This window comes from Microcebus murinus, chromosome 6 (assembly GCF_040939455.1).
Source record: "Microcebus murinus isolate Inina chromosome 6, M.murinus_Inina_mat1.0, whole genome shotgun sequence".
In the NCBI taxonomy this organism is placed as follows: Eukaryota; Metazoa; Chordata; class Mammalia; order Primates; family Cheirogaleidae; genus Microcebus; species Microcebus murinus.
Genome location: NC_134109.1, coordinates 76845326 through 76869228, shown reverse-complemented (window position 1 = coordinate 76869228; position 23903 = coordinate 76845326). Strand labels below are relative to the sequence as shown.

General features: G+C 39.4%; 1 protein-coding gene across 7 annotated transcripts in view; it reads left to right on the top strand.

Moving 5' to 3' along the window:
* The window catches only part of MEIS2 (Meis homeobox 2), a 202300-nt gene that overhangs the window by 48053 nt on the left and 130344 nt on the right, over positions 1 to 23903 (top strand). For all 7 annotated transcript variants that reach the window (XM_012766356.3, XM_012766359.3, XM_012766354.3 and 4 more), the window contains exon 8: positions 14763 to 14908. In XM_012766356.3, coding sequence (XP_012621810.1) covers positions 14763 to 14908 — 146 coding nt within the window. The remainder of the gene's footprint in view (positions 1 to 14762; positions 14909 to 23903) is intronic.

Below are 23903 nucleotides of genomic sequence, written 5' to 3'. Positions count from 1 at the left end.
GGTAGTTGTATACACTCATGAGACCAACGCTGTAACCAAGACACTGCACAGTTCCATCTTCACCCAAAAGTTTCCTTGTACCCCATTTTAATCCATCTCTCCCTCTGCTCATGTCCTCAGGGAACCACCAATTTGCTTTGGGTCATTTTGCATTTGTTTGCATTTTTTAGAATTTAATATATTTGGAATCATACAGTATGTGGTCTTTTGTGTTTGGTTTCTTCCACTTAGCATAATCATACATGTTGCATGCATCAGTAGTGTATTCCTTTCTATTGATGAGTGGTACTTCAGTATATGGATATACCACCTTTTGTTTATACATTCATATTGGTTCATTTAAAGAAAGGAAATAACTCACATTTACTGATGCTCCTTTGCTGTATCAGGTACTGCTTGAGGCTAGTTGTCCTGTGTAAAGTTCTTAAGGTTGTTAGTAAGTATAAAGCACTTAGTACAAAGCAGGGACTTAATAAAGAATAGCTCTTACTCTTAACGATTTCATTTAATTTTTACAATTAGCCCCTTAGGTACATACAATTTTCCCCATATCATAGATCAGGAAACTGAGGTTCAGAGGGTTAATCTCTTGACTGAAGTCACACTCCACCAATAAGAAATAGATGTGGGCATGGTCCAAGTACAATGGTATTTACAAATAATTGATCACAACCGGTTACAGATTTCCTTGTTCCTTTTCTACTTCCATTCCTTTACTTAACTATCCTTAAAAAAACCTTTTTTAAAGAGAAAGAAATCTGGAAATTCAATGCTAGATCTGTTTTATTCCACGGCTCATGCTTCTTCCATTGCATCACCATTTTCCCCTAAGAGCATGTGCCTCTGTGTTTACATTGAAGAGGGGTGTCAGGACAGGGCATAGGGACAAGAACCACATGAGAAGTGAGCCTTCCATATACAAAGTAATACTGCTGCCCAAAGGGAAAAAAAATTCAGAAATTCAAAATAAGAAAGGTGAACCAAGTATGTAGGGCACTCTTATAGATGTAGGGCCCGCATTGTTTATTGTCTGTTTCAATAAAGTTGCTTCTTCCATGGAATGTATCTTAACAAGTTAATGCCTTTGAAATTTATGACATGTCATCTGTGTGACCAATTTTCAACTCTGAGCAACGAACATTCTAGACTGCTTCTGTGTTCAAATTTTAGATATAAACCCGCAGAGCATAAAAGCATATTCCAAGAAATAAAAGAGTCAACCAACCATTCCTTTAAATGAAAGGTTAGGCACAAATCATACCTATAATGTATACAAAGTTCGAAGAATGATGTGAAAAAAATAAACAATATGGTTCTTGGACTTGAAGAAGCTTTCTATAATTGAGTAGAAGAAATATAGCAGGTGTGTGTGTGTGTGTGTGTCTGTGTCTGTTTGTGGAAGTTTTCTGGTGTCATTCTGAGTATTAAAGTAAGCCCTGAAAGGTTTCTGCTATCATGCAATAGAATTGAGAATGGAGAAGGACTAATTTTAGTGGGAAGGTCAATTTACTTTCCATAATGCATATCTTTGTAATATAAACAATATAAAATACATCTCAAATGTTTTTTAGTACATATGTTTGTCCATATGCAAGGTGCTAAGATGATATTAATAAGTGGCCTTGAAATCACATTGTTTTAAAGCAATTCAGAAAAGATTATGGGTACCTCTAAGCTCAGCTACTAGGCTTTTATATTTCTCCCAGCATGTTTTTTTTTTTTTTTTGTATTGGGATGCCAAAATCTGCTCTTTTAAAAAATATAACACCTTTATTGAAATGTAATTCATATACTATACAATTCACCCATTTAAAGTTTATAATTTAATGGTTTTTAGTGTACTTACAGAGTCATGCAACCATCAACACAATTTTAGAACATTTTTATCACCCCAAAAGAAACACCATTAGCAGTTCTTTTTCATTTAAAGTGTAGTTTTAAGAGGCCCCTGTGTCTGTGGTTCTTCAGTACATAGGCTACAGGAAGAATAATCAACTTGTGCAATCTTAAATTATTCTTATTAAGTAACCATGTTATTTGTTTCCCTAGGTCTATTAAATGTGTTGTGGGTATCCATTTGCATTCCATTACAAAAAACATACCTGCTTGTTATCAAATAATAGCACTAGATTTATTTAAAACGGTTTTCATAAATGGAATGTCCTAATGCATAATTGCTAGTTTTAAATGTTAGCCATTTAATTTATAAACTTCTTAAACAAATTCAAAGTTTGATTAGGAGACTCTATTGTGTGAAAATGTTCTTCAAAAAATGTATAAAATATAGTTTTTTTTAATAGTTAACAAATATGTTCTAAATCTGGTGTCTTCATGGTTTAAAAAGTATTTACCTAAAACCTGTTGTCAACCTCATGATACTATTGTTCTTTTTTTCTATATGTAGCTATGACTAGCTTCTCTAAAAAATTCCTGAAGGCCATGTTGATAGACACCTCAAACCAGTTGTCTTAGTAAACATTATTATTATTACAGTTAAGAAAGCTATCTTTTCTCTTAAGATACAGGATTATTGTGAAGTTTTTACTTTTTTGTATTATTTAACAATGCCATTTTCAAAGTTTTACTTTTGTTAAAATAGTCTATTGTTTTCATTTTACAATAATTGGTAGAGTGGAAGAAATATTCAAAAACATCTTTTTGTTTTTGTTCTGTTCTTTGAAATGGTATTTACTCATATAAATTCCCAGAGAAATACCATCTTAAGAATTCAAACTGATCAACTATTTTATATCATAAAAATGTATTGTCCCTATTTTTGTTTTAAATAGTAAATGATAATGAAGGACTCTTAAAAATGGAATGTAATAATTTCTGCTACAGCCAGAACTTTGTTTTTTGTTATTCCTTCTAACAGATTTTATTATGGGTTAATATTTGGTTGACAGTTAATGTTTCATTTAATATTAAAGTATGCTGAAAGAGACAGTAACGGTAAAATAAAATCCTATAGTTAATGGTAAAATGAGAATATTATCAATGTATACTGAAATGCACTATATAGATTTGATGTAGTTAATACATTCTTGGAAGCAGATGAATTATATTCTAGTTTTAGTTTAAAATGTTAAAAAATATATTTTATATAAATGGCCTTTTGTCGGAAATTCTTTTTGCAAATATAAAGGCCGTATCTTTCCTTTAAAGACCTGTTGATTCAGAGATGTTAGCCAGCTATCTTTACTAAAACACTTTACAATGCTAAAAATAGTCCACTTCAGTTAAATATGGATATTTTAAAAAAGAAAATCCCAGTTAGACTGCAACAGAAGGACATTTTGTGTGACAATATTTTGCATGATTAAAAATTTAAACAGAATAACAGCTATTTATATTTACAGTTACATGAGAGTAATTACTAAAGCAGACAAAATACTTAGAGCATAATTTAATAATGTTTTCCTCTAGCAAAGGTGCCAAAATTGTTATTTGCATAATTTTCACAATTTGTACTGAAACATAGCTAAGTAAAATTGGGAAGACACTGCTCTTCGACCACCTTTCTTCTTCTAGAGGAGATATGGGAAAGAGATTCCTATATCATAACAACTCATTTTTATAAAATTTTCCATAAAAACCATGACCTTTGTGTCAAACCATTAGGTGAAAGAGATGTGTTCCATTCATACTTTCTCTTTTAGGGTCTTTATTTCAATGGCCAGCCTCAGCCCAACTTCAAGGCTCCTAATTATAACATTTACTGGTTCAAAGATTAACCTTCTGAGAGGGGCATTCTGGGCTGTTGGTAACTTGATCAGGTTGGTCTTCTCTGGGTCTCTCTCTCTTTCTGGTTCTTTGTATCACAGGAGGGAAATGATGGTATCTGGCACATTCCTAGGATGACTTGAAGATAGCAGCCTTCTGTGTTTAGGGCTGAAAGATTGTGAACTCTGTTAGCTGAAATGCCACTCTAGGGAGGTGAATAGAACATTAAAAAAGCTTTAGCTGTGGGTAGTGCAGTGCAAGTAGAGTCAAATTTGAGAGCTGGGACTAGAGTGGACATTTGTCCCTGCTTTCTACCTTAATAAAAGCTGAGTGTTAACTGTGGAAAAGGGCATTTGAGAGATCACTAAAAATGAATCATTAGAGTGCCCAGAAGAGCTTTATTATGATGTACTGTGAATAACTTCAGAACATACTCTGTACTTTTATATGTGCTTATCAGGTAACCGAGTAACAAGTACATTCTTTTATCCTGCACCACAGAGATTAAGCAATCTGCTGAATTAAAATAGCAGAGGAATATACTTTTCTGCTGGATTCAGTCAATATCCTTTAGAGAATTCGGTGGGAGACTTAGCAGAATAGATATCCTTCCTTAAAATATTTTAAAATTTATAAGTGAACTATACATACTTTTAATGGGAAGGAATGAAATATATATTTTTAAAATGAGAATAACCACATCTAGCAAAGAATAGGCTAAGAGCATTGGAAGCTTTCATTCACTTCTGTCATAAAGGATTAGAGGGTTCCAGTCAATAAACAAAGCCATTTTATGGCTCCTAACGGGTAAATTGAGGGGACTGATTTGGTCAAGGACCAGTATGAGGATGTTTCTGTTCAACAGTTAACAGGATTCAACATGATATGGAAAATACAGGCGTGCAAAACTATACTACGACATTCACATTGCCAGCTAAAGCCTAAAACACAGCCACATTTACATATGTGTCCATCTGTCTGTTTTTACACTTTATTTTTCCAACCAGTGGGTGAAGTGGTTTTCATCCAAGCTGCAGTCAGAATTTTTTTTTCACCCACCACTTTCCATTCTATCATATAGATGCATATTTTAAAGTGCATGTTATTTGTCTCTGGACGCACATTTGCACAGCCTTGGCTGGATTTTCCTTTCTCTTCTGGAAGGTTAGCTCATCTCTGTAGGCCTGTCCGCTTTGCAGCTGCCTGTACCAGCCAGGTTGTCTGGGGATCACTCCGTTAGTGAGCAGTTTGTGGCTTTCTCCAGGTTGCAGAAATCCCCCATCGCAGGCCAGGATGAAGCTGCCCCAGCCACAGTCCGGCTGGGCAGCCCAGCCGGTGAGAATGGAAGTGCTTTTGGTCTCTTCAGTGGAGAGCCTGCGTAAATCCTGTGTAAATAGAGGGAGGATAACAAAGAATGAGCCCCTGCAGCTCTGAGCATTTGGAGCCATTTGGGGCTGAATTTGCTAAATGCTGCTTATACCGCCTGAAAAGTTGAAGAGAAAGGAGCATAAAATCCCCTCTTTTTTTCCCTTTCTGCTCATACCCCGGGGGGAGGGTGTTCAGGACCGGGGAAGCCTTAGGTAAGCCGATGAAGACTTGTTTTTTCAGTGCTCTTTTGAGTGTGAAAAAGGTGGCCTGGGTCACTGTCCTCTCTTTAATGTCGGAAAACCCACACAGTTAGTAAATGTTGCATGTAAACGAAAGCATTTCATCTCTTCTGCTTCCCTCCGTGCTAGTGGGCCATGAACTAGTCACTTGAAAAATCACAGAAAAATTTCACTTTAACGTGTCCAGACAGTTAAGCACAGCAGGAGAGTAAAAGAGATCAGTAATTAGCAGGTCTCACTGTTGGCCCCTCACCCTCCCCACGTTTCTGGGTCTGCAGCACCCCCCCACACCCTCACCCCAACTGATCTGATGTGAAAATAGGTGAATTGCACATGGAAAAAGATTTACTTTGCTGACGGTTCTTGGAAAGCAAGTTTTGCAAGGCTATATTCTAATACAGAACTAGGCAAAACCTTCTTCTTCTTCTTTTAAAATCTCATTTGAAATCCTGATGCAGGTTTCTCAGTGGGATGCCCTATATTAAACTCCTGGAAGGTAGTCCCTGACAACCACTGAAAGAAAGTATCTTTTGACTCTTAGGACATTTTAATCCTGTTTTCAAAGTACTATATTAAGAGGAAAAAAAGGCATACAGAAATGATGACAGAAAATTAGTCCACAAAGTACTGTGTGTTATAGTTCCATGACTACACTGTAATTCATTTCTGACTGTAATGTTTCTTAATAACTCAAACAGGCTTGGCCGTGGGCACCCTCTCTCCCAGCTCTCTCTCTTCCCCAGTGGAGTAGGGCAGAGTAGAGATGGAGCACGATTTTCATAAACAATATGGGATATGTGTATCAGATCGTCTCTAAGAAGAACCATGCATATTTGCACACAGCAAAACACTGGGCCTGGTATGGAGCCCATGCCCATGGGGCAAGGAGAGTAGAGGGAGGGAGCCTAAGGCTTGGTGAATCTCCTTCATGGGCACTTTCTTCAAAGCAGATTATATTCTCATCAGGTCCTAATAATATGTCTAGAGGCTCTTGCTACCAGTTTGTGAATTCCACTGACATTTGAGTGTGTACTCTGTGTAAGGGCTTGGGAATTAGAAATTAATAAGGCATTGCTTCTACCTTGCAAAAGCTCACAAACAAACAAATTAGTAAGCAGATAAATTGCAAAACAGAAAAGTGAATAACAGAGGTAAGAACAAACTGCTGAAGAAATAGAAAACATAGTACATTAACTCTGTTGATGGGAGCTGAGGAAAGCTTTATAAAGGAGATTCCTTTTGCACTGGGTTTTGAAGGTTGAATAGGAGTTTGCTGGTAAAGAAGAATGGGAAATGAGGAAAGAAAAAGTAAATATAAAGGGCATTCCAAACTAATGAGAAGGGTTAAAGGCATGGAATCTTGAAAGATTCCTTGTCTCAGAGAAGTCTTGAAAATTCTGCAGATATTCCTGTTTCAAAACCATATTTAATTTGAGCTTTAGGTCCACAGTAAACAATAACAAGCCTGTAGATAATAGACAGACTCATGACTGGATACACTTGTCTGGTCAGTATTTATTTTTAAATGTACTATCACCTAATATCTCTTTGGGACATAAATATGAATATACAGGGCCTCTCTGGTGGGGTTTATTTCCTTAGCAGTGGGGGCTAATGGAGAATCTGGCTTCCCTCTTCCCCCTTCTTCTTGTCCTTCTAGCAGTTTGAGGTGGAGAATAGAGGATGGGCATTGGAGGACAAGTGCCACTCTGCCACTTTCTGTGTGACCTTTGACAAGTTAATTTCTTTGAGTCTCAGTTTTTTAAATCTATGAAATGAAGTTGATGATGATAGTTATTTCATTCATTTGTTGTCAAAGTTAAATAAGAATTGGAACATTGCAAGTGCCCAGTGGAAGTTACTTGTGGTAATGGTAACAATGAAAGTGACAAAGTGTTGATGAAGAAGAGGAGATGATGTTCTAGAGATAGGAAACTGATATTGAAAATACCTATTTAACATTAAATAAAAACACTTTAAGAACTATATAAATTTGTGTGTGTGTATGTATATATATATGTATGACTATAAGCAAAAATATTTTCATCTACACATATATGCTTGTGAGCAAATTGATGATGTATTTTGTTTATTATTATTATTTGGGACAGAGTCTCACTCTGTCACCCTATCTAGAGTGGAGTGGTGTCATCATAGCTCACAGCAACCTCAAACTCCTGGGCTGAAGCGATCTTCTTGCCTCAGCCTCCTGAGTAGCTGGGACTACAGGTGTGTGCAACCAGGTCCAGCTAAGTTTTCTATTTTTTGTAGAGATAGGATCTCACTCTTGCTCAGGCTGGTCTCGAACTCCTGACCTCAAACAGTCCTCATGCCTCGGCATCCCAGAGTGCTAGGATAACAGGCATAAGCCACTGTGTCCAGCTATGATGAAGTATTTTAGACAGCTACAATTTAATTTACATACATATAGGTTTATAATCGCATATAACATATATAAACATCTACGTATTTATGAATATACCTAATTCTTGGAAATGGATTGTTTGGAAAAGAATTGATATTGATATCTATCTATGTATCTATCTGTGTGTTGGTATAGGAAATTAGTGAACTCACATTGTGCAAAATGAAAATGATAATGAATATAGGGCATTTTTATTGCTCAAAAATGAGATGGAAAAAAGCCTTGTTCTTCCAGATGAACTATCACTCTTTATTTACTTAACATATATTTTGTATGAACGTATTTAACTATTAAACTTGGTCTAAAATAAGGAAAAAGTGACAATGAAATAATCCATCACCAAGCTACCCAAAAGAAGTACAAATACTATTAATCAAAATACATATTCATCTGTCCTAATTATTTCTCTGAAGATATATGACTTAGAGGTCAGGTTTAGATGTTTATTTGGCAGTGTGCCAAATGTCATAGAAACATCATTCCATCTTTTAAAAAGTGACTTTAAAGGAGGGGAATATATCATTTTAATCACAGTTCTATGAAGTATTTAATAGCACTGCACAGTGATAGCGTCAAAGCTTGTGAGATCCTGACTATGTGGACAATAAGTTCTTGAATGTTTGTAGCATCTCTGGGCTCTGAGGATCAGTCTGGTGCTGTCCATGCTAGGGTCTCCACTTTGACCATAATAAACCAAATATCAGGGTCCTGAGTCTCAAGGACTGTCACTGTACTGAATGTATCCAAAGCCTTTGCAGGCACTGGCTGACTTTGGGAGAAAGATTTGTACATTTTCTGTTTAAAGCCAACCTGGACCAGCTCTGGCTCTGTCCCAGCCACTGGGCCCCACAACTAATCTAGTGTCTACACTAAGACCTTTCCTGTAGAATCAAGTCTTGTTTGGATCTGTCATTGATAACAGGGTTCAGACAAGGCAATGCTTTGGAAAGTAAAAGTAAAAAGTGAAAATTTACAAAGATACTGTGAGGCTACCAGTGGTGGTAGCACTGACTTGAAGTTGCCATGTCTGGGTTCCAGTTTATTCTTGACTACATAGACCATCTTGATTGTTGCATTGTTTATTTTCTTTTTCTTTTTAAGGACAAGATCTCACTCTGTTGCCCAGGCTAGAGTACAGTGGCATGATCATAGTTCACTATAACCTTGAACACTAGAGCTCAAGTGATCTCCTGCCTCAGCCTCTCATGTGGCTGGGACTACAGGTGTGCACCACTATGCCCAGCACATTTTTTTTATTTTTATTTTTTAGAAACAGGGTCTCACTATGTTGCCAGGCTGGTCTCAAACTCCTGGCCTCAAGCAATCCTCCTGTCTCAGCCTCCCAAAGTGCTAGGTGTGAGCCACCATGCCTGGCAGCATTGGGTTTCTGATAGGACAAGGAGAAGGCCACAGCCCTATGGTATCAGAGTTATCATAGCACATCATCATTGCTTTTAGCATTTCTTTATTCCAAACCATGAAATTGATATCTAAAATATATAGACAGATTTTTGGTGAAATGGAATAACACAAATGCCAGTGAAAGGAAATGACGTCCTTTTGTCTGGGTAGTTTTTATGACCTCGAATTTTATGGATGGGAATTTGTACCTTAGAATCATCCAAGGGTCTTCTCCTAGTTTGCCCATGTCCTTCCTTGATTCGCTGGATACATAGCTATAGGTATGGATTTTGCCGACACCTGGATCCCCACAGGATCCCAGGATTTAGCTTCCTGCAGCCAGACTCTCTCTCATCATTGCTCTTTTGGGTAGGTTCATGCTGGAGCTACCTACCAGAGCAGTGCCCTGCTCTGAGCGTAATCCGCTCAGCTAAGGAAAGCATGTGTGACTTTCTCAAGAGCATGGGTGTAAATCCAGCTAGAGATGCTCTCAAAATACTTCAGAGTCTTTAAACAGGAGGGGGACCCAGAGATTAGATTCAGGCCACAACAAAGGACAGCACACTAAGGAATGTTCTCTGTGCTTTATGGCAGTGGTTCTCAAGCTGGAGTGGGCATTAAAATCACGTGGAGAGCTTATTAACACACAGCCTGGGCCCTACACCCAGAGTTTCAGATTCAGTCCGTCTGGGGTGGGGCTGAGAATTTGCATTTCTCACAATTTCTTAGCCGATGCTAATGGTGCTAGTCTAATTTTGAGAGATGATGTTCTACTGCTTCTTTCTTTCTGTGTAAGCTTTACCTCCAGATTAGGATGGAGTTATATTGTGATGGCCAATACACGTGGTGGAAAATACTGTGGCTTTCCTACAGTGAATAAGGCCCAAGCCAGATGGTAGTTACTTTCCATGACCACTAACCTCATGCATGGGAGTGAAGTGGAATTTTAACTACCTACCTGTTCCTGAGGTTGCATCTCATTTCAAGTTAGATCATCTAGTTCAGTGGCTTCCAAAAGCCAGTTAAAGAACCAGTGCTAGCCTGATTGTATAAGTAAACCAAGAAACTTGTTAAATGTACAAATTTCTGGTCCCTGGCATAGATATTTTGATTCAGTAAGTCTGGGATGAAGCCTGGGACCTGTGTTTTTAACAGTCTTCCCTGATCATTGATCATTTAATCCACTGCAAATTTGTCCATCCACGGGTCTTGAGTATTTCTTTCCATGATCACACACAATATGTTCCACTAATGCACATCTATTTTGAGTACGTTTGCCTAAAATTTAGACTATGCCCTTGGTCAAAGGATTAACAACTTTTTAAAAGAAGCATGCTCAGTATGTCTTTTCCTTTTCTTTCTTTTTTTTTTTTTTGAGACAGAGTCTCACTCTGTTGCCCTGGCTAGAGTGCAGTGGCGTCATTACAGCTCACTGCAACCTCAAACTCCTGGGTTCAAACAATCCTCCTGCCTCAGCCTCGCAAGTAGCTGGGACTAGAGGTGCACATAGTGATGCTTGACTAATTTTTCTATTTTTAATAAAATCGGGGTCTCACTCTTGCTCAGACTGGTCTTGAACTCTTGAGCTCAAGCTATCCTCCTGCCTTGGCCTCCCAGAGTGCTAGGATTATAGACATGAGCCACTGCACCCTACCCAGTATTTCTTTATTTAGCTTTTCATCCTCAAAAGGTGGCAATGCTGGTGGAATGGCCTTTGGTTCAGCTCTTCAAAAAAACCCTATGGGTACTGAGCTCTTCAAAGAAGTACCATTCCTGGCACGTTTGATAGCAACTGTGTGCACACAGGAAACACACCCAGCTGCTCCAGAGGAACAGGCCTCCCCGCTTTAGGTACCATAATAAGTGCAGTTGCCCCAGTGTGGGGATAGTTAAAAAAAGGGGGAAGGCCCTTGAAGAAGGTCATTGTTAAGTTCATTCACTCACCCAACAGACAATCACTGGGCATCTGCTCAGAGTCAGGCATGGAGGTACGCTCTCAGGATCAAACAAGAAACAGTTACAGCCCCCAAAGATCCCACAGTTTTGAATCCTAACTGCAGATGCAGTTAGGAGACACACATTATTATCTCTCATACCTTTTTTGGCACATGCATTTGTGCCGATAGACACACCCTTTTCGGCACATGCACTCATTTGGCACATGTGCCAAGGATTGCCAACTATCTCACACACACACAGCCCTGACAAACAAATGTCCTCTTTGAGTTACTAACTCTTATATAATCTGGCAGTTCACACAGTTGCTGTTCAAAAATGTCCTTTAAAAAAAAAAAAAAAAGACAGAGCTCTGCACTCTGTCTGGAGTGCAATGGCTCCATCATAGCTCACTACAACCTCAACCTCAAACGCCTGGGCTCAGATAATCCCCTTACCTCAGCCTCCCAAGTAGCTGGAAGTACAGGCATGCGCCACCATGCCTGGCTAATTGTTTAGTGTTTTGTAGAAATGGGGTCTTGCTATGTTGTTAGGCTGGTCTTGAACTCCTGGCCTCGAGCAATCCTCCCGCCTTGGCTTCCCAAAGTGCTAGGATTATAGGGATGAGCCACCATACCCAACCTCAAAAATGTTCTTTATGCTATCGTTTGTGTTCTTTGCTGGAGTTGGTCCACGGTCCCTTGGACAAAAAAAGCAATTGTACTTATTGTTGTATTTGGGAGAGGAAAATTCCTCTCTTTATAGAGGTATAAATAGTAATATTAGTTTTAAGGTCTTATATCCAATATCTAGTTATTAATACAAAACTAGACACATTTTTATTTATAATTTTTTTACACTGGATCTAAATTCAAATATTTTACAACACTTATATAAAATGGACTGCTTTATATTAAAATTCATGTAATACTCCTGTCTTCTCTGTTTTAAATCAGTCATCAAAGGATGCACAATCTAGCTATATTTTTTTCTCAGCTAAATATAGTGAATCATGTAGTTTGAAGGTGTTACCAGCCTTCTTTGCTTTTAAGCAAGAAAAAATGCGCTGTGGAAATGCTCTCTCTCATTTTTAAGGTCATTGATTGGGTTAAAAAGGCAAATGGCTTTTTTCGTTGAACTGTCTTCAATTAAGCCATTAACCTTTAAAATAAGGCTATTCAAAAATCTATCAAAAAAAGCTAAATGAGATTTTAACAAAATCCTGACAATTTCAGCTTAAACATATACACAGAAACCATATGTGCTTAGGAAGAAATATATACACACAGGCATTGTTTACAGAGTGTGTTTTTATATTTGGAAGACATTGAAGGAAGAGTTATTCCATACATACATTATCTGAAATGTACATTCAGATAGCCCACATAGATTTCACACTAAGAGACAAAGATATCTTTATCCGTGGTGGGTAGACAGACAGACTGACTGACTTCAAACTTGCACTTGCAGTGTGGATTTTTTTTTTTTTCCTCATCTCCGGGTACTGCTTTTCAAAATCGCCTCGGGCTACAGAACAGCACCTCAGATCCCCAAGGCCCACTGCCTGGCTCCTAATAGCCACTCTCCATCTGTGTCACATGAACAGCTGATGAGATCGCTCCAGTGTCTGTATTTTGGAGAGCACATCCACCCAGGTTAAAATGCTGGGGTTGCCAAGGAGCAGTCAGAAGCCATTAGTGTGGGTGAGAATTTGCCTTGCAGCAGTTCCTTGGCATGGTGGAAAGCGTGTGCACGTGTCCCCGCGAGAGCTCGGGGGTGTGTGTATGTGTCTCCTCGTGCAGGCGACCCCCTGGTGTCCATGGGTGTGCGGGGAGGGTAGAGAAATGAGGACTACACTTCACATACCCAGTATTCAAAAAGTCAAATGCCTTTTGTTTCTCCGCACATTGATTCGTTCTTTGACTATTTGGGGCCCTTTTTTTTTTTTTTAATCTTTTTTTTTTTTTTTATCATAACAGAAGGCAAAGAAAAAGAGAACAGCAACTTCGGGGTCATGCTCTAGTGTTTGGGCAGATGGAAGGGAGCTGCTTTGCCTTGGGGCAGGGTGGTTGTAATGAAGTGGCCTGTCAGTCTGTAAATAGTGAGGGTCATCTCTTCCATGTGATGGAGGGTATCGCATTGCAGTGAAAATGGAAATGTCAATAAAATTAATCTGCCAGCTCTTTGCTGTGGCTTTTCTGCTTCTCTGGTCAGAAAAGGTTGAGGGTTTTTTTTCGGCAAGAAAGAAAAACCACAGGTACAGGGGAGCCCACAGAGCAGACCTGGAAGTTAGAATTCCAGCGGCCGGGTGGGCAGGGTGGCTGTGTCATAGCTCAGTCTGAAAGGAGGGAACTGGTGGAGCTGTGGCATTCCTCGGGAAGCTACAGAGCGTCCAGCTCAGGCTACATTGAGCACAGAGTTTATTGTTTTAGGCTTTCTTGGACAAGGTTTTTACTTAGCATGGGATTTATGGCATTTACTGTTAATGAATGTCTATTCTTAAATTACAAAAACCCCCATCTCAGCGCAATTCCCAGATGTCCTTCCAGGACCCCGGCTTCTTAAACACCAGCAGGGAGCATAAACTCTCCACTTCTCTGTTTTCCTCTTTCGTGTGGCTCCAGGCTAATGATGTGCAAGGAAAACACAGCCATCTATAAAGCCCCAGTGCTGTCCCCGTATTCTTCATTTATTTTGCATTTGATTATGCCACAAGTCGGATCTTGTTTCTTTCCTTTTTTTAAAGTTATTAGTTCAAATATTAATGTAGGGATATGGCATATATTGCTGCTCTTGATTGATGCCTTCCCAAAAACAGGAAGACGTGCTCGTATGAATTTTAAGAAAGTAGGGGTCCTGCAATGCCTTGCCAGAAGAGTTTTTCAGATACATAATTTAGATGCCCTCCAGGCAGGCTTTCAAGGCATTTTTGCCGGAGGGCAAGAAAAAATAACTATGACTGTTAAAAGTAAATGATTTTTGCTAATGCACAATTAATGCCAGAGAAAAGCACAGAAGAGAAAGATGTTGATAGAAACTTCTGATTAAGTGAGCACCCTACCTTGATGTGTATCTTTTTTTTTTTCCCCCATGATAATGATCAGTGGTGCAGAGAGCTAAAAGTTTTCATGTCATGCAAATACCGAGTGCAGGGTCACATGAGGAGTGTGCGAATGTGCGTGCTTAGGAGGTGACAGCTCTAGGAGGGGCTGAGCAGGCAGTGCGTTATGTGCAATGAACAGTGACACAGTTACTGTCACCTATGCAGGCAGCCTAGAATATATAGACTACAGAACATTTAACTTGATTACCCTACAGTATGTGTTCACTATGGGCATGGGGATGCATTTCCACTGAATGGGTTTTCTGATGGCGGTTTTCCCACATTGGATTCCATAATTGACAAAGAGCTACTGCGCTGTGTCAAGTGCACAATTATAATTGAATTAATGATATGGGCAAGTGTGAGACACACAAAATTAACATTTGAAGAGGCCTGGTTTAATTTTGTCTTTTACATATTTGTGTCTCCAATTATACTTTAATGAAAGAGAATATACCCGCTTAATGGATTTCTTTCAACAAGCTTAGCTGAGCTCATCATTAGCTGCACATTGTTGTTGGCACCCTTGCCATGTTTTCTCTAATGTATTTTTATTTCTTTCTACTAGGGGATGGTTTAGACAACAGTGTAGCTTCACCTGGTACAGGTGACGATGATGATCCGGACAAGGACAAAAAACGCCAGAAGAAAAGAGGCATTTTCCCCAAAGTAGCAACAAATATCATGAGAGCTTGGCTCTTCCAGCATCTCACAGTAAGTCAAGATGAAAGAGAAAAAACAAAAAAAGTTTTTGTTGTTTTGCTGAGTTCTCCTAGCAAGTTATATGGTGTCATACAGATTTTTTAAAATAAATGTCAATTTTCTCTTTCTAAAGATCTGATGACTAACAAAGCAGTTAACATTTTATCAACTATTACCATTCAAAAAGCGCCCTCTATAAAGTAGCAGATTTTTGTTTTAAGAGGCCTGTAATGGACTTTATTCAATATGATCTAGGACCCTAAACAGTATATATAAGTAAATTTGTTATTTATGCTAAAAGGTATGAGAGCAACTTCAGATAATGCAACTGCAACCAAGGGAAATGGCTGTAAGGAGCTCATGCATCTGCTCACATTGCTTATCACACTATTAACGAAAGCTGTTTCCTCTAGGAGGTAAAAAAAGCACCCTGCCACATACGCGTCCACGCTCCCAGTATCAGGCGCTCCTTTACTCGCCGGAACAGTTTACAAACGTGTCATGTATTTATATGAGAAATGCAGAAGGATTATAGGTGCTATAATGCCTTTGTTTGTAAGGTGGACATTAAAGATTCTTTCTTAGCTATTCAAGTCCATTATCTTAAAAGCTAACCCTATTTACTTCTGGGAAAGGTTTAACCATTGCAACATTTTTTTTTAAAGTAACAATTTATCTTTATCCTCCTGTTTGCAATTGGTTTTATGTGTCAAATACATACTGTTGACTGTAAGACTCTCATGACAAAAAAAAAATACAATATATTTTTACAGAGGAACTAGTCATGCTTATATTTTACTGTGCATTGGGAAATTCAGGGAAAATGGTAAAAAATTGCAGAAGGTGTTTCTTGCTATAATATTGTTTTCAGGCCATTCTCTTTAGGGTAATACTTAAAAATAGAGTAGCACGTTGAAAGTTGAAGGTCTTCTTTGATTATCCAACTTGTGTGTCGCCATGCCGAATGACATTAGTTACAGTGTCATGGGTCCAGGACAAGGTTCCACTTTTATTTATGGCGGTGGTTGCTGATCTGCTCTGCTCACAGAGCTGCAAAGGGCAGGGGGTGGAGCGGTGGTGGGGAGGGAAAAGTGATAGATTCACATTCCTAAATCGGCCATTTTGATGTAAGGACATTAGTAGCAAACTAAGGTGTATCGATCTGGCCTGTGGTGTCAGGATTAGCTGGGAGAACCAACGAGGCTGCCGTGGTAGTGGTTATTCTTGCCTTGCAGCTATGGCCATTTCAAAGGTCAGGGCCCTGCACTGACTCGGCTCAGAGGAATTAGACAGAACATGCGGTCTCTGGGCTGATTACTTAACCAAAGACAAAATAATGAGTCCTAAGCAAATACTGACTAATTGAAAGGGCTGTAAATCCATTACATATTGGTCAGGGATAATCAGGAGTATTTAATCACTTTTATCTATTCAGGAGCACTGAAGCTGCAACAGCAAAGCCCTGAACCTTGCCATGTGGTCATTATTCTCATCATTATCAAAATTACTTCACAGCTGTTCTTTGCTACATCACCTCAGCTGGAGATTTACTAACCTGTAAAATGTTTTTAATTTGGAAGTCGAGTGAGTGTGAGGGGAGGGGTTTCTCATTTTTAACTGCAGGTTTGTTTGGTTAGAGTAGCAACTAAGAGAGGCAGGGTAGCTAGCAGCGGATGGCAGGCAAGCTGCTTTCTCCTGACCAGCTCACCTGTCCCGTCTCCTCCCTCTGTCTTCCTTCGTGCTCCGCCTTTCCTGGTAGAAAATAAAGACTTCGACAGTTACTTTCCAAGCAGACAATCTACATGGGTTTTCAGCCTCCCTGTCATCAAAACCAGTGTTACAGAACAATAGAACCGCTAGAGAATTTGGCTGCTCTGTTTACAGATGAGGAAACTGAGACTAAGGAAAGGAAGCGGCCAGCTGGGAAGAAGCTGAGAGCAAGTCCCCAACTCTGGGCTTTTCCCCCACTAGGATGACTTTGCCGAAATGATTAGCGCCTTTGAGAGCTGCATGGAAATCTCACGATCTCCCTCGGTCTGCCATCAGTACACTCAGAGTCAAAGAGGGGAGATATGGAGAGGCCAAGTGCTGTTTTCTTTACTTATTTTTAAAGCTCTCTGCTACCCCAGCCTTTCTGCGTAGAGAAGACTGTCCACCCGTGTTCTGGGAGTAGAATCTCACGTGGAAGCGTCAGGAGCGGTTGGTGCCTGTCTCCCACCTCCCTGCCCAGGACTGTGCCCACCACCGCGTGCCCAGCCACTGGCTGAGATTTGTGGGTGCCCAGTGATTCCCGGGCACTTGGTGTAGCTCTCCTGTGCCACAAAACCCACTGTGAGGGCATATCCCCACTCCCAGAGTGCTTTCATCTAGTTAAATGTACGCAAGTCTTTGTGCAGAATTCTCTGTCCAGCTACAAATTTTAATGAATGCCTCTCCTTCGGATGGGGAGAGAGAACTCAAATAGCCTGAGCCGGGGGAGTTGGGAAGTGTGCATTTCAAGTTCAGTGTTCTTCTGTACTGGCTGAACCTCAGTTGAGTCCATTAAGTTCCCTAGACCTTCTTTTCCCCCGTTGTTTTCCATTGAGAGGGACACATTGCAGGATCGATAGGCTCCTCTCCCATGCCCCTTTCATCATTTCCTCCCACCGGCTTTGTCTCCCATCTTTCTCTTCTGCTCCCTGCCTTTTCTACACCTCCCTTGTATCTTACAGAAATTCTCCTCGGCTTTCTCTTTGCAAATGTTTTCCCTCTTCATCCACACTCACCCCCACTGCAGAGAAGAGGTTCAGTAACTTTGATGAGGATCGTCCTGTAAAACTTTTACTTTCCAATCTTTAATGAGCTGAAAGATTTACTCAGCTGTAATTCTGAGCTCAGAAACCAAGAATAGAGACCCCTAACTAGCGACATGTTAATTTAGATCTTCTTTTCTTACATGCACTAACAGGCATGAGGAAGTCCTTGGAAATAGAGATTCCCCAGTATATTTTTCTGTCATTTAATTAATTTCAACTTTCAAAGTGAAATGTTGGCTCTAGCTCACTGAAAATAGATGTAGCCTAAATTATTATTTCATGTAAATTTCTTTACAAGTGCATGATTCAATGTGCATTCCTCCATTATTAGTCTCTTTAACATTATTTCAAACTGGTTTGTTCCCTTTTGTGCAGTCTGACCTGTTCTTGTATTACAATAATCCCCGATGTACCCTTTTTTCTTTCTTTTTTAAAAAAGAAGCTAATTGAATTATCTCATTATTTTAATTTGTTAAGCAAATGTATTTTGCATCTCAGGATGTGTTCTTAAAGAAGGGGGCTGCTAAGGCTTTGCCCCCTGAATGGGCCATTGGCCCATTTTGACATTCATGCATTCATTAACTAGCAGAACATAAAAGAACTCTGGTTGTATTTTTTTTTTCCAAACACCCAACCAGCATGGAGCAACTTTTCCCAATAAGCCACAGGGGTCTCTCTACATATGTTCTCAACTGCAAGCTATTGTCACCTATTCTGAATACCTCAAAAGGCCCAGAGGGGAAAAAAACCCACCTCAACAAAGGCCAACTGTAGCAATTGTTAAGTCTTAGTCTCAATATGACAAAAATCAGTCACCTTCAGTTTTCTTGGAAGAACAAGTTCCACTACAACTGTTACAGTTAAAACAATCTCTCAAATTCCTATGCACCACCAACTTTAGGGGCAAAGGTAACAAACTTGCAGCTAATGGATTATATTAAGGAAAATATTTAAATCCAAAGTGGCATTAAAAAAAAACACAAGTTATTTGATGAATTGAAGAGTTTCCATATTCAGAGTTAAGCACTTTAAATTTGGTTGATCTGAGGCTAAATAATTACTTTCTAGTTTCTAACTACAGATTTTCAAAATTTTCTTTAGAAAAATCCCCTCTAAAAAACTCACAATAATTTTAAGAAAATCGATCCTTTTTTTTTTTTTAGAGACTTGACTAGCGAAAGCATCATATATACCACTACCCTCTTCCATTGGCTTATGGCTGTGCCTGGCTTCTCAGCCTAAGAAATCTAGTGAAGATTGAAGAAAGGCTCTGTTAGAAATGTATATGCTTTTGCTGGAAAGTACCCAGTGGCAAAAATAAAAAACTTAGGGAAATCCTAGGGAAGTATATGCCTTTTGCTAACACATGGAGATTATGATATCATAAAAGTAAGCCTGCCATTACAACTGTTTTTATTTGACTTCAAAGATAGTTAAAGAAAGAAACAGCAAGAAATAATACCCAGGCTGACGGTTTATTCATAACCATGAAAAACTCCTTCACGCCAAGAAGCCCTTAGTGTGCTTGATTAGGCTCTCAGGCACCTCCACTTGCCACCTTCAAGAGCTCCCCTGGTTGTGCTGCAAAGAATATATTTGATCATGGAATAAAAACAGGAAGGGCTCACACACAAAGGCACCACTTGGTCATACCAGTTTCTGACTAAAGGTCTTCTTATTTGAAAACATAGGGATAAAGCTCACACTTAGGAGATGTGGGACTTCTTTAAAAAATATGTGTGAAGAATCAGACGCAAATTTTATTTAAAAGTGATATGATGTCACATAGCCTTCTTGAAACTGCAGTTCTGAAATCCCTCCCTTTTGTTCCTGGCAAAAGGCTTTGTCCCCTCTCTATGGATACTCTGGGGAGGGATGAAGCCTGCCTCTCAGGTGTATACTCATTTCCCTCCTTGCATATTAGAATCTGTTTTATAGGAATTTTTGTAAAGGTCTGGGTTTGGTAATAAACATGGGTTTTAAAGTGTGTCGTTCTACAGAGACATTGCACCCAAGTTATGAATAGATACAGTTCCATGTTACATTAGAAAAACATGGATCTCTTCTCCAGGGAGTTCATCAAGACCACATGACAGTAAACGTAGTCATCTTAAATTTGTTATTGTGATGTGTATGTGTACATGCACACACCTACACACATGGGAGGGAGGGAGGGAGGGAGACAGAGAGAGACTTAGACTATCTTACCTTTTAACTAGTTTTCTTCCTCTTGTGAAGATGCAGATGGCTCCTTTTCTTAAATGAGGCAGTGCGGCGTAGAGGTTAAGAGCATAGAGCCTGGAATCTGCAGCACAGTAGGTTTTTGATCTTGAGCCATTACCCTCTCTAAGCCTCATTTTCCATATCTGTTGAATGAGGATAATTCTAGACCCACCTTAGTACGGTTATTGTAAAGATTAAATGAAATATTGCAAACCGCTCAGCCCCACGCCTAGCTCTTACAGTAAGTAGCTAATATAAAGCCACTATAATACTTATTTTAATTTAGTTAAATGGCTAGCACGAGGCTTTGACCAACAGACCCAGGTATCTAAAGTTATGACATTCATTCTTGCGACTGTGTGAGGTGGGAAGACCAGATTTTGCCAAATAAATCCAAATACCTCTCATAGGAGAGAACATGGCCCAAACCCCACCTTCTACAGCCACTGAATGCTAGGGGACAGCATCCAAGAGTGCTGGTGCCAATGAAAGCCAGAGCATCCTGGTGAGCCTGCCGGGATGGGTGGGAGGTGGAGAAGAAACTGGTTAGGGAATAGCTTAGAATGCTTCAGCTGGGCCTAATTTTGGAAGAGAATGCTCCCTTTTCACCATATGAGTTCCACTATGTGAACAGAATCTGGAGTTGCCCGCTTCCCTAGAGTGTGAAGGTCTAGGCTATCTGTGAGACAGCGTGGCATGATTACAAAAAAAAAAAAAAAAAAGGAGTCACCAAATGTGAAATTCGAAGACTTGGGTTTGAACTCTGTGATCTTGGGTTAGTTATTCAACCTCTCTGAACCTAGTTCTTAACCTTCAAAATGAAAATAGTAAATATAGCACCCTACTTAGGTTGAGTTGCTGTGTGGTTCAGATAATGCAGTCGATGTGTAAACTGTCATGTGCTGCACAAATGTCAAGTATTTTGGTCTTTTCCTTGTGTGCTTGGGATTCCAACTGCTTGAGGCCTCCAGTGTGTTGGGGAATGCCCGAGGGTTAGAGATATAGTGCTGCCCACCTTGCTCATCTCTCCCCCTATTTCTCCACTTGTCCACTTCCACAAGTGTATCCATGGAGACACTGTGGTAATTTCTATTATTAGACATCTTTTTAAAGACCTTGAATGGTTAATCGAATCAGTATTTCGTGGACATTAGTTACTTCTATTTGGAAATTAGTGCCTTCGTGATTCCGAGACTGGTCTACTTAATACTAATAGCTATGGGCCAAATTAATACCAAATATGAAATGTTGGCCTTACTTATGCAGTGAGAGATGGCCTTTCTCATATTCAGAGATGCGAATGTGCACTGAATGCAAGTGGGGCTCATGGGCTAAGAAATACTTCTGTGGAGATGCACATGCCGAGCACACAGCTGAGACACACCAGCAGGGAGAGCTTCCCGCAAACATGCGGCAGAGTGGGGCCGCCCCTGGCCTTAGCCTTTGCATTGTTTTCCTGCTTGCCAGGAGAAAACATCTGTGAATTATTTGAATGGAACCTTATACTGGAGAGCGTCTGAGCTGGTGTCATCTCTGTTTAATTTCAGGAAATGATGTCACAATGCATTAAATAACAATGCTGGGTGATTTGTTTTCCTGTGGACATGCTGTCCTAAGCATTCCTCTTCTCTTGCAGTGTTTCCAATTAGCTGTATGCTTGAGTGTTCTTCCTATTTCCTAATGATTTTGAGGGGTGGGGGTGGGAGATTTGGATAGAAAGAGGGGTAATTTCAGAGGTTGCCAGGGTTCAGGGCTAATGGCACATCCATCATGTCTTTATTGAGACAGGAGGGTTCTGAGCATTGGGACTATGATCACCAGTGGCAACCTACAACAGTCTTGGTTGGTTTTAAAGAATATCTAAAAAAGAAAGCCTGAAGGTTCTGATGGTAGCTGCCCAAAGAGCCGCTAGATAATTTTAATAGTGACCTGCCTACTGTAGCTTCTGCCTTTATCAAAGTTTCCGTGCACTCCCTTCTTCAGTAAAGAATAGAGGACATAAGTCAATTCTGTGTGCCATCTGTCGTCGTTTTTACAATTTCTCAAATTAAAGAGACAGGCCAAAAATTTAATGTTGTGTTGAATCCTAGAAACTCCTCTAGAAGACAGAAAATTGCAACTGAATTTACTTTGCCTCTCTTGAGGAGAAAAAGATTGCATACTGCTGTGTCATAACCTTTTGCTTGTAGTCCCAATTTGGTGTTTAAAATTGGATTAGGAGGGCTTCTGCATGGGAAAGACCGATGTGTTTGGGATTCAGCAGCCTTTGTTCACGTGGTTCTGAATGACATTGAGGTGAAGTCGCCAGTGCAGTGGTGGTGCGATGGCTTTTCGTGGGGGTGATGACATGTGTGGTCTCCTCTATGCAAAAACATGTCACAGTACATCAGATAGTCCCATTTAAAAGAAGCTCACCTGAGATAGACTATGAAAATTACCTCCCAGATTATAAACTGCTAAGTGACAGACACATTTTAAAAATAAGTAAATGATAGGCAGAGCACAGAGGGATTTTAGGACAGGGAAACGACTCAACGTGATACTGTAATGGTGGATACATGTCATTATACATTTGTCCAAACCCATAGCATGTGCAACACCGAGTGAACCCAAATGTAAGCTGTGGACTCTGGATGATAATGATGCATCAACGTAACAAATTTGACTGTAACAAACGTACCACTCTGGTAGGGGACGTTGATAACCGGGGAAGCTATGTATGTGTGGGGGCAGGAAGCATATGTGAAATCTCTGTACCTTCCTCTCAGTTTTGGTGTGAGCTTAAACTAATCTAAAAAATAAAATCTACTTAAAAAAAACCACACAGATAATTGAGTGAGAAGATTGAAGAATGAAATGCTTATTAAATTACCATCAAAAAGAAACTAAAATAGTTATTAGCTCAAAGTTTAGCATCCCATTTCATAAAATATCACTCCGAGTACAATTGTTTAAAAATACGTTAAAGAATTCAAGGAGATGGGGAATTGAGGACCCTTGAATAAAGGAAAATAGAAGGCATGTGCATATTGAATATTCAGCTATTTAAAAACTCTAAGAATAGAGTGCCATTAAATGCTGTTTAGTGAAATCCCTGAATATTCATTCAGATCATAGGGAAAATTTCCATTTCTTCATTCTACATGACCACGGTTTGCAAGCGTATTCTGAGGCGAAGTGGAGTTACTGAGAATTAAAGGCTAAGTTGACTGGGTTATGAGAACACTGTCCCTCAGATTGGCCACAGCATAGGGTCATAAAGTGACCTTACCGTTCAGAACTAATTTTGATTTTAGAGAGGATTACTGCACAGATTTCAGAGGACTCCTGGAAATGTCCTCTCTTCTCCGTGCTATAGTCTGTTTTTGCAATTTGGAACAGATTATGAAGTGTAAAGATGATATCCAGCCCCATTTCTCCTGTTAAGAAATAGTGACTTGGGCAGGAAGCATTAGGTTGGTTGAATGGAATTTGCCTTGTTACATTTATGTGCTGCGTGCCACTTTCTAAATTGATTGGCAGCAGTTGTTTACCGTATGCAAAGTAATCACTGGCACCCTTTAAAGGTGTATTATCTTCTTAAAACATAATAGTAATGCCATTTTCATGCTTTTACATTTGCTATTCATATTCTGAACTGCCAAGTCCCAAATCTGCCAGAACTAATTTAAGTTGTTTTTATCTAATAGTGGATACGTTGTCAAGTCACAATATAATGGCAGATAATTTCTCTTAAACTATAGTTTTACTTCTTGGTTATAATAGATAACATGAATATTTGTTGAATCTGACTTGATTGTCCACACACACAAAAATTACAACTCAAAAGATATCGTGGGATTCTGAAATGACAAAAAAATGAAGAGAATATTATCTAGTTATTCTGAGCATTATAGAAAATTAACAAGGGCCACTAATCAGCCCTCTTCCTACTCTCCCCCCCGCCAAATTTACTCGTATCTTGTTTGCCTAACATAGCCAGATAATGA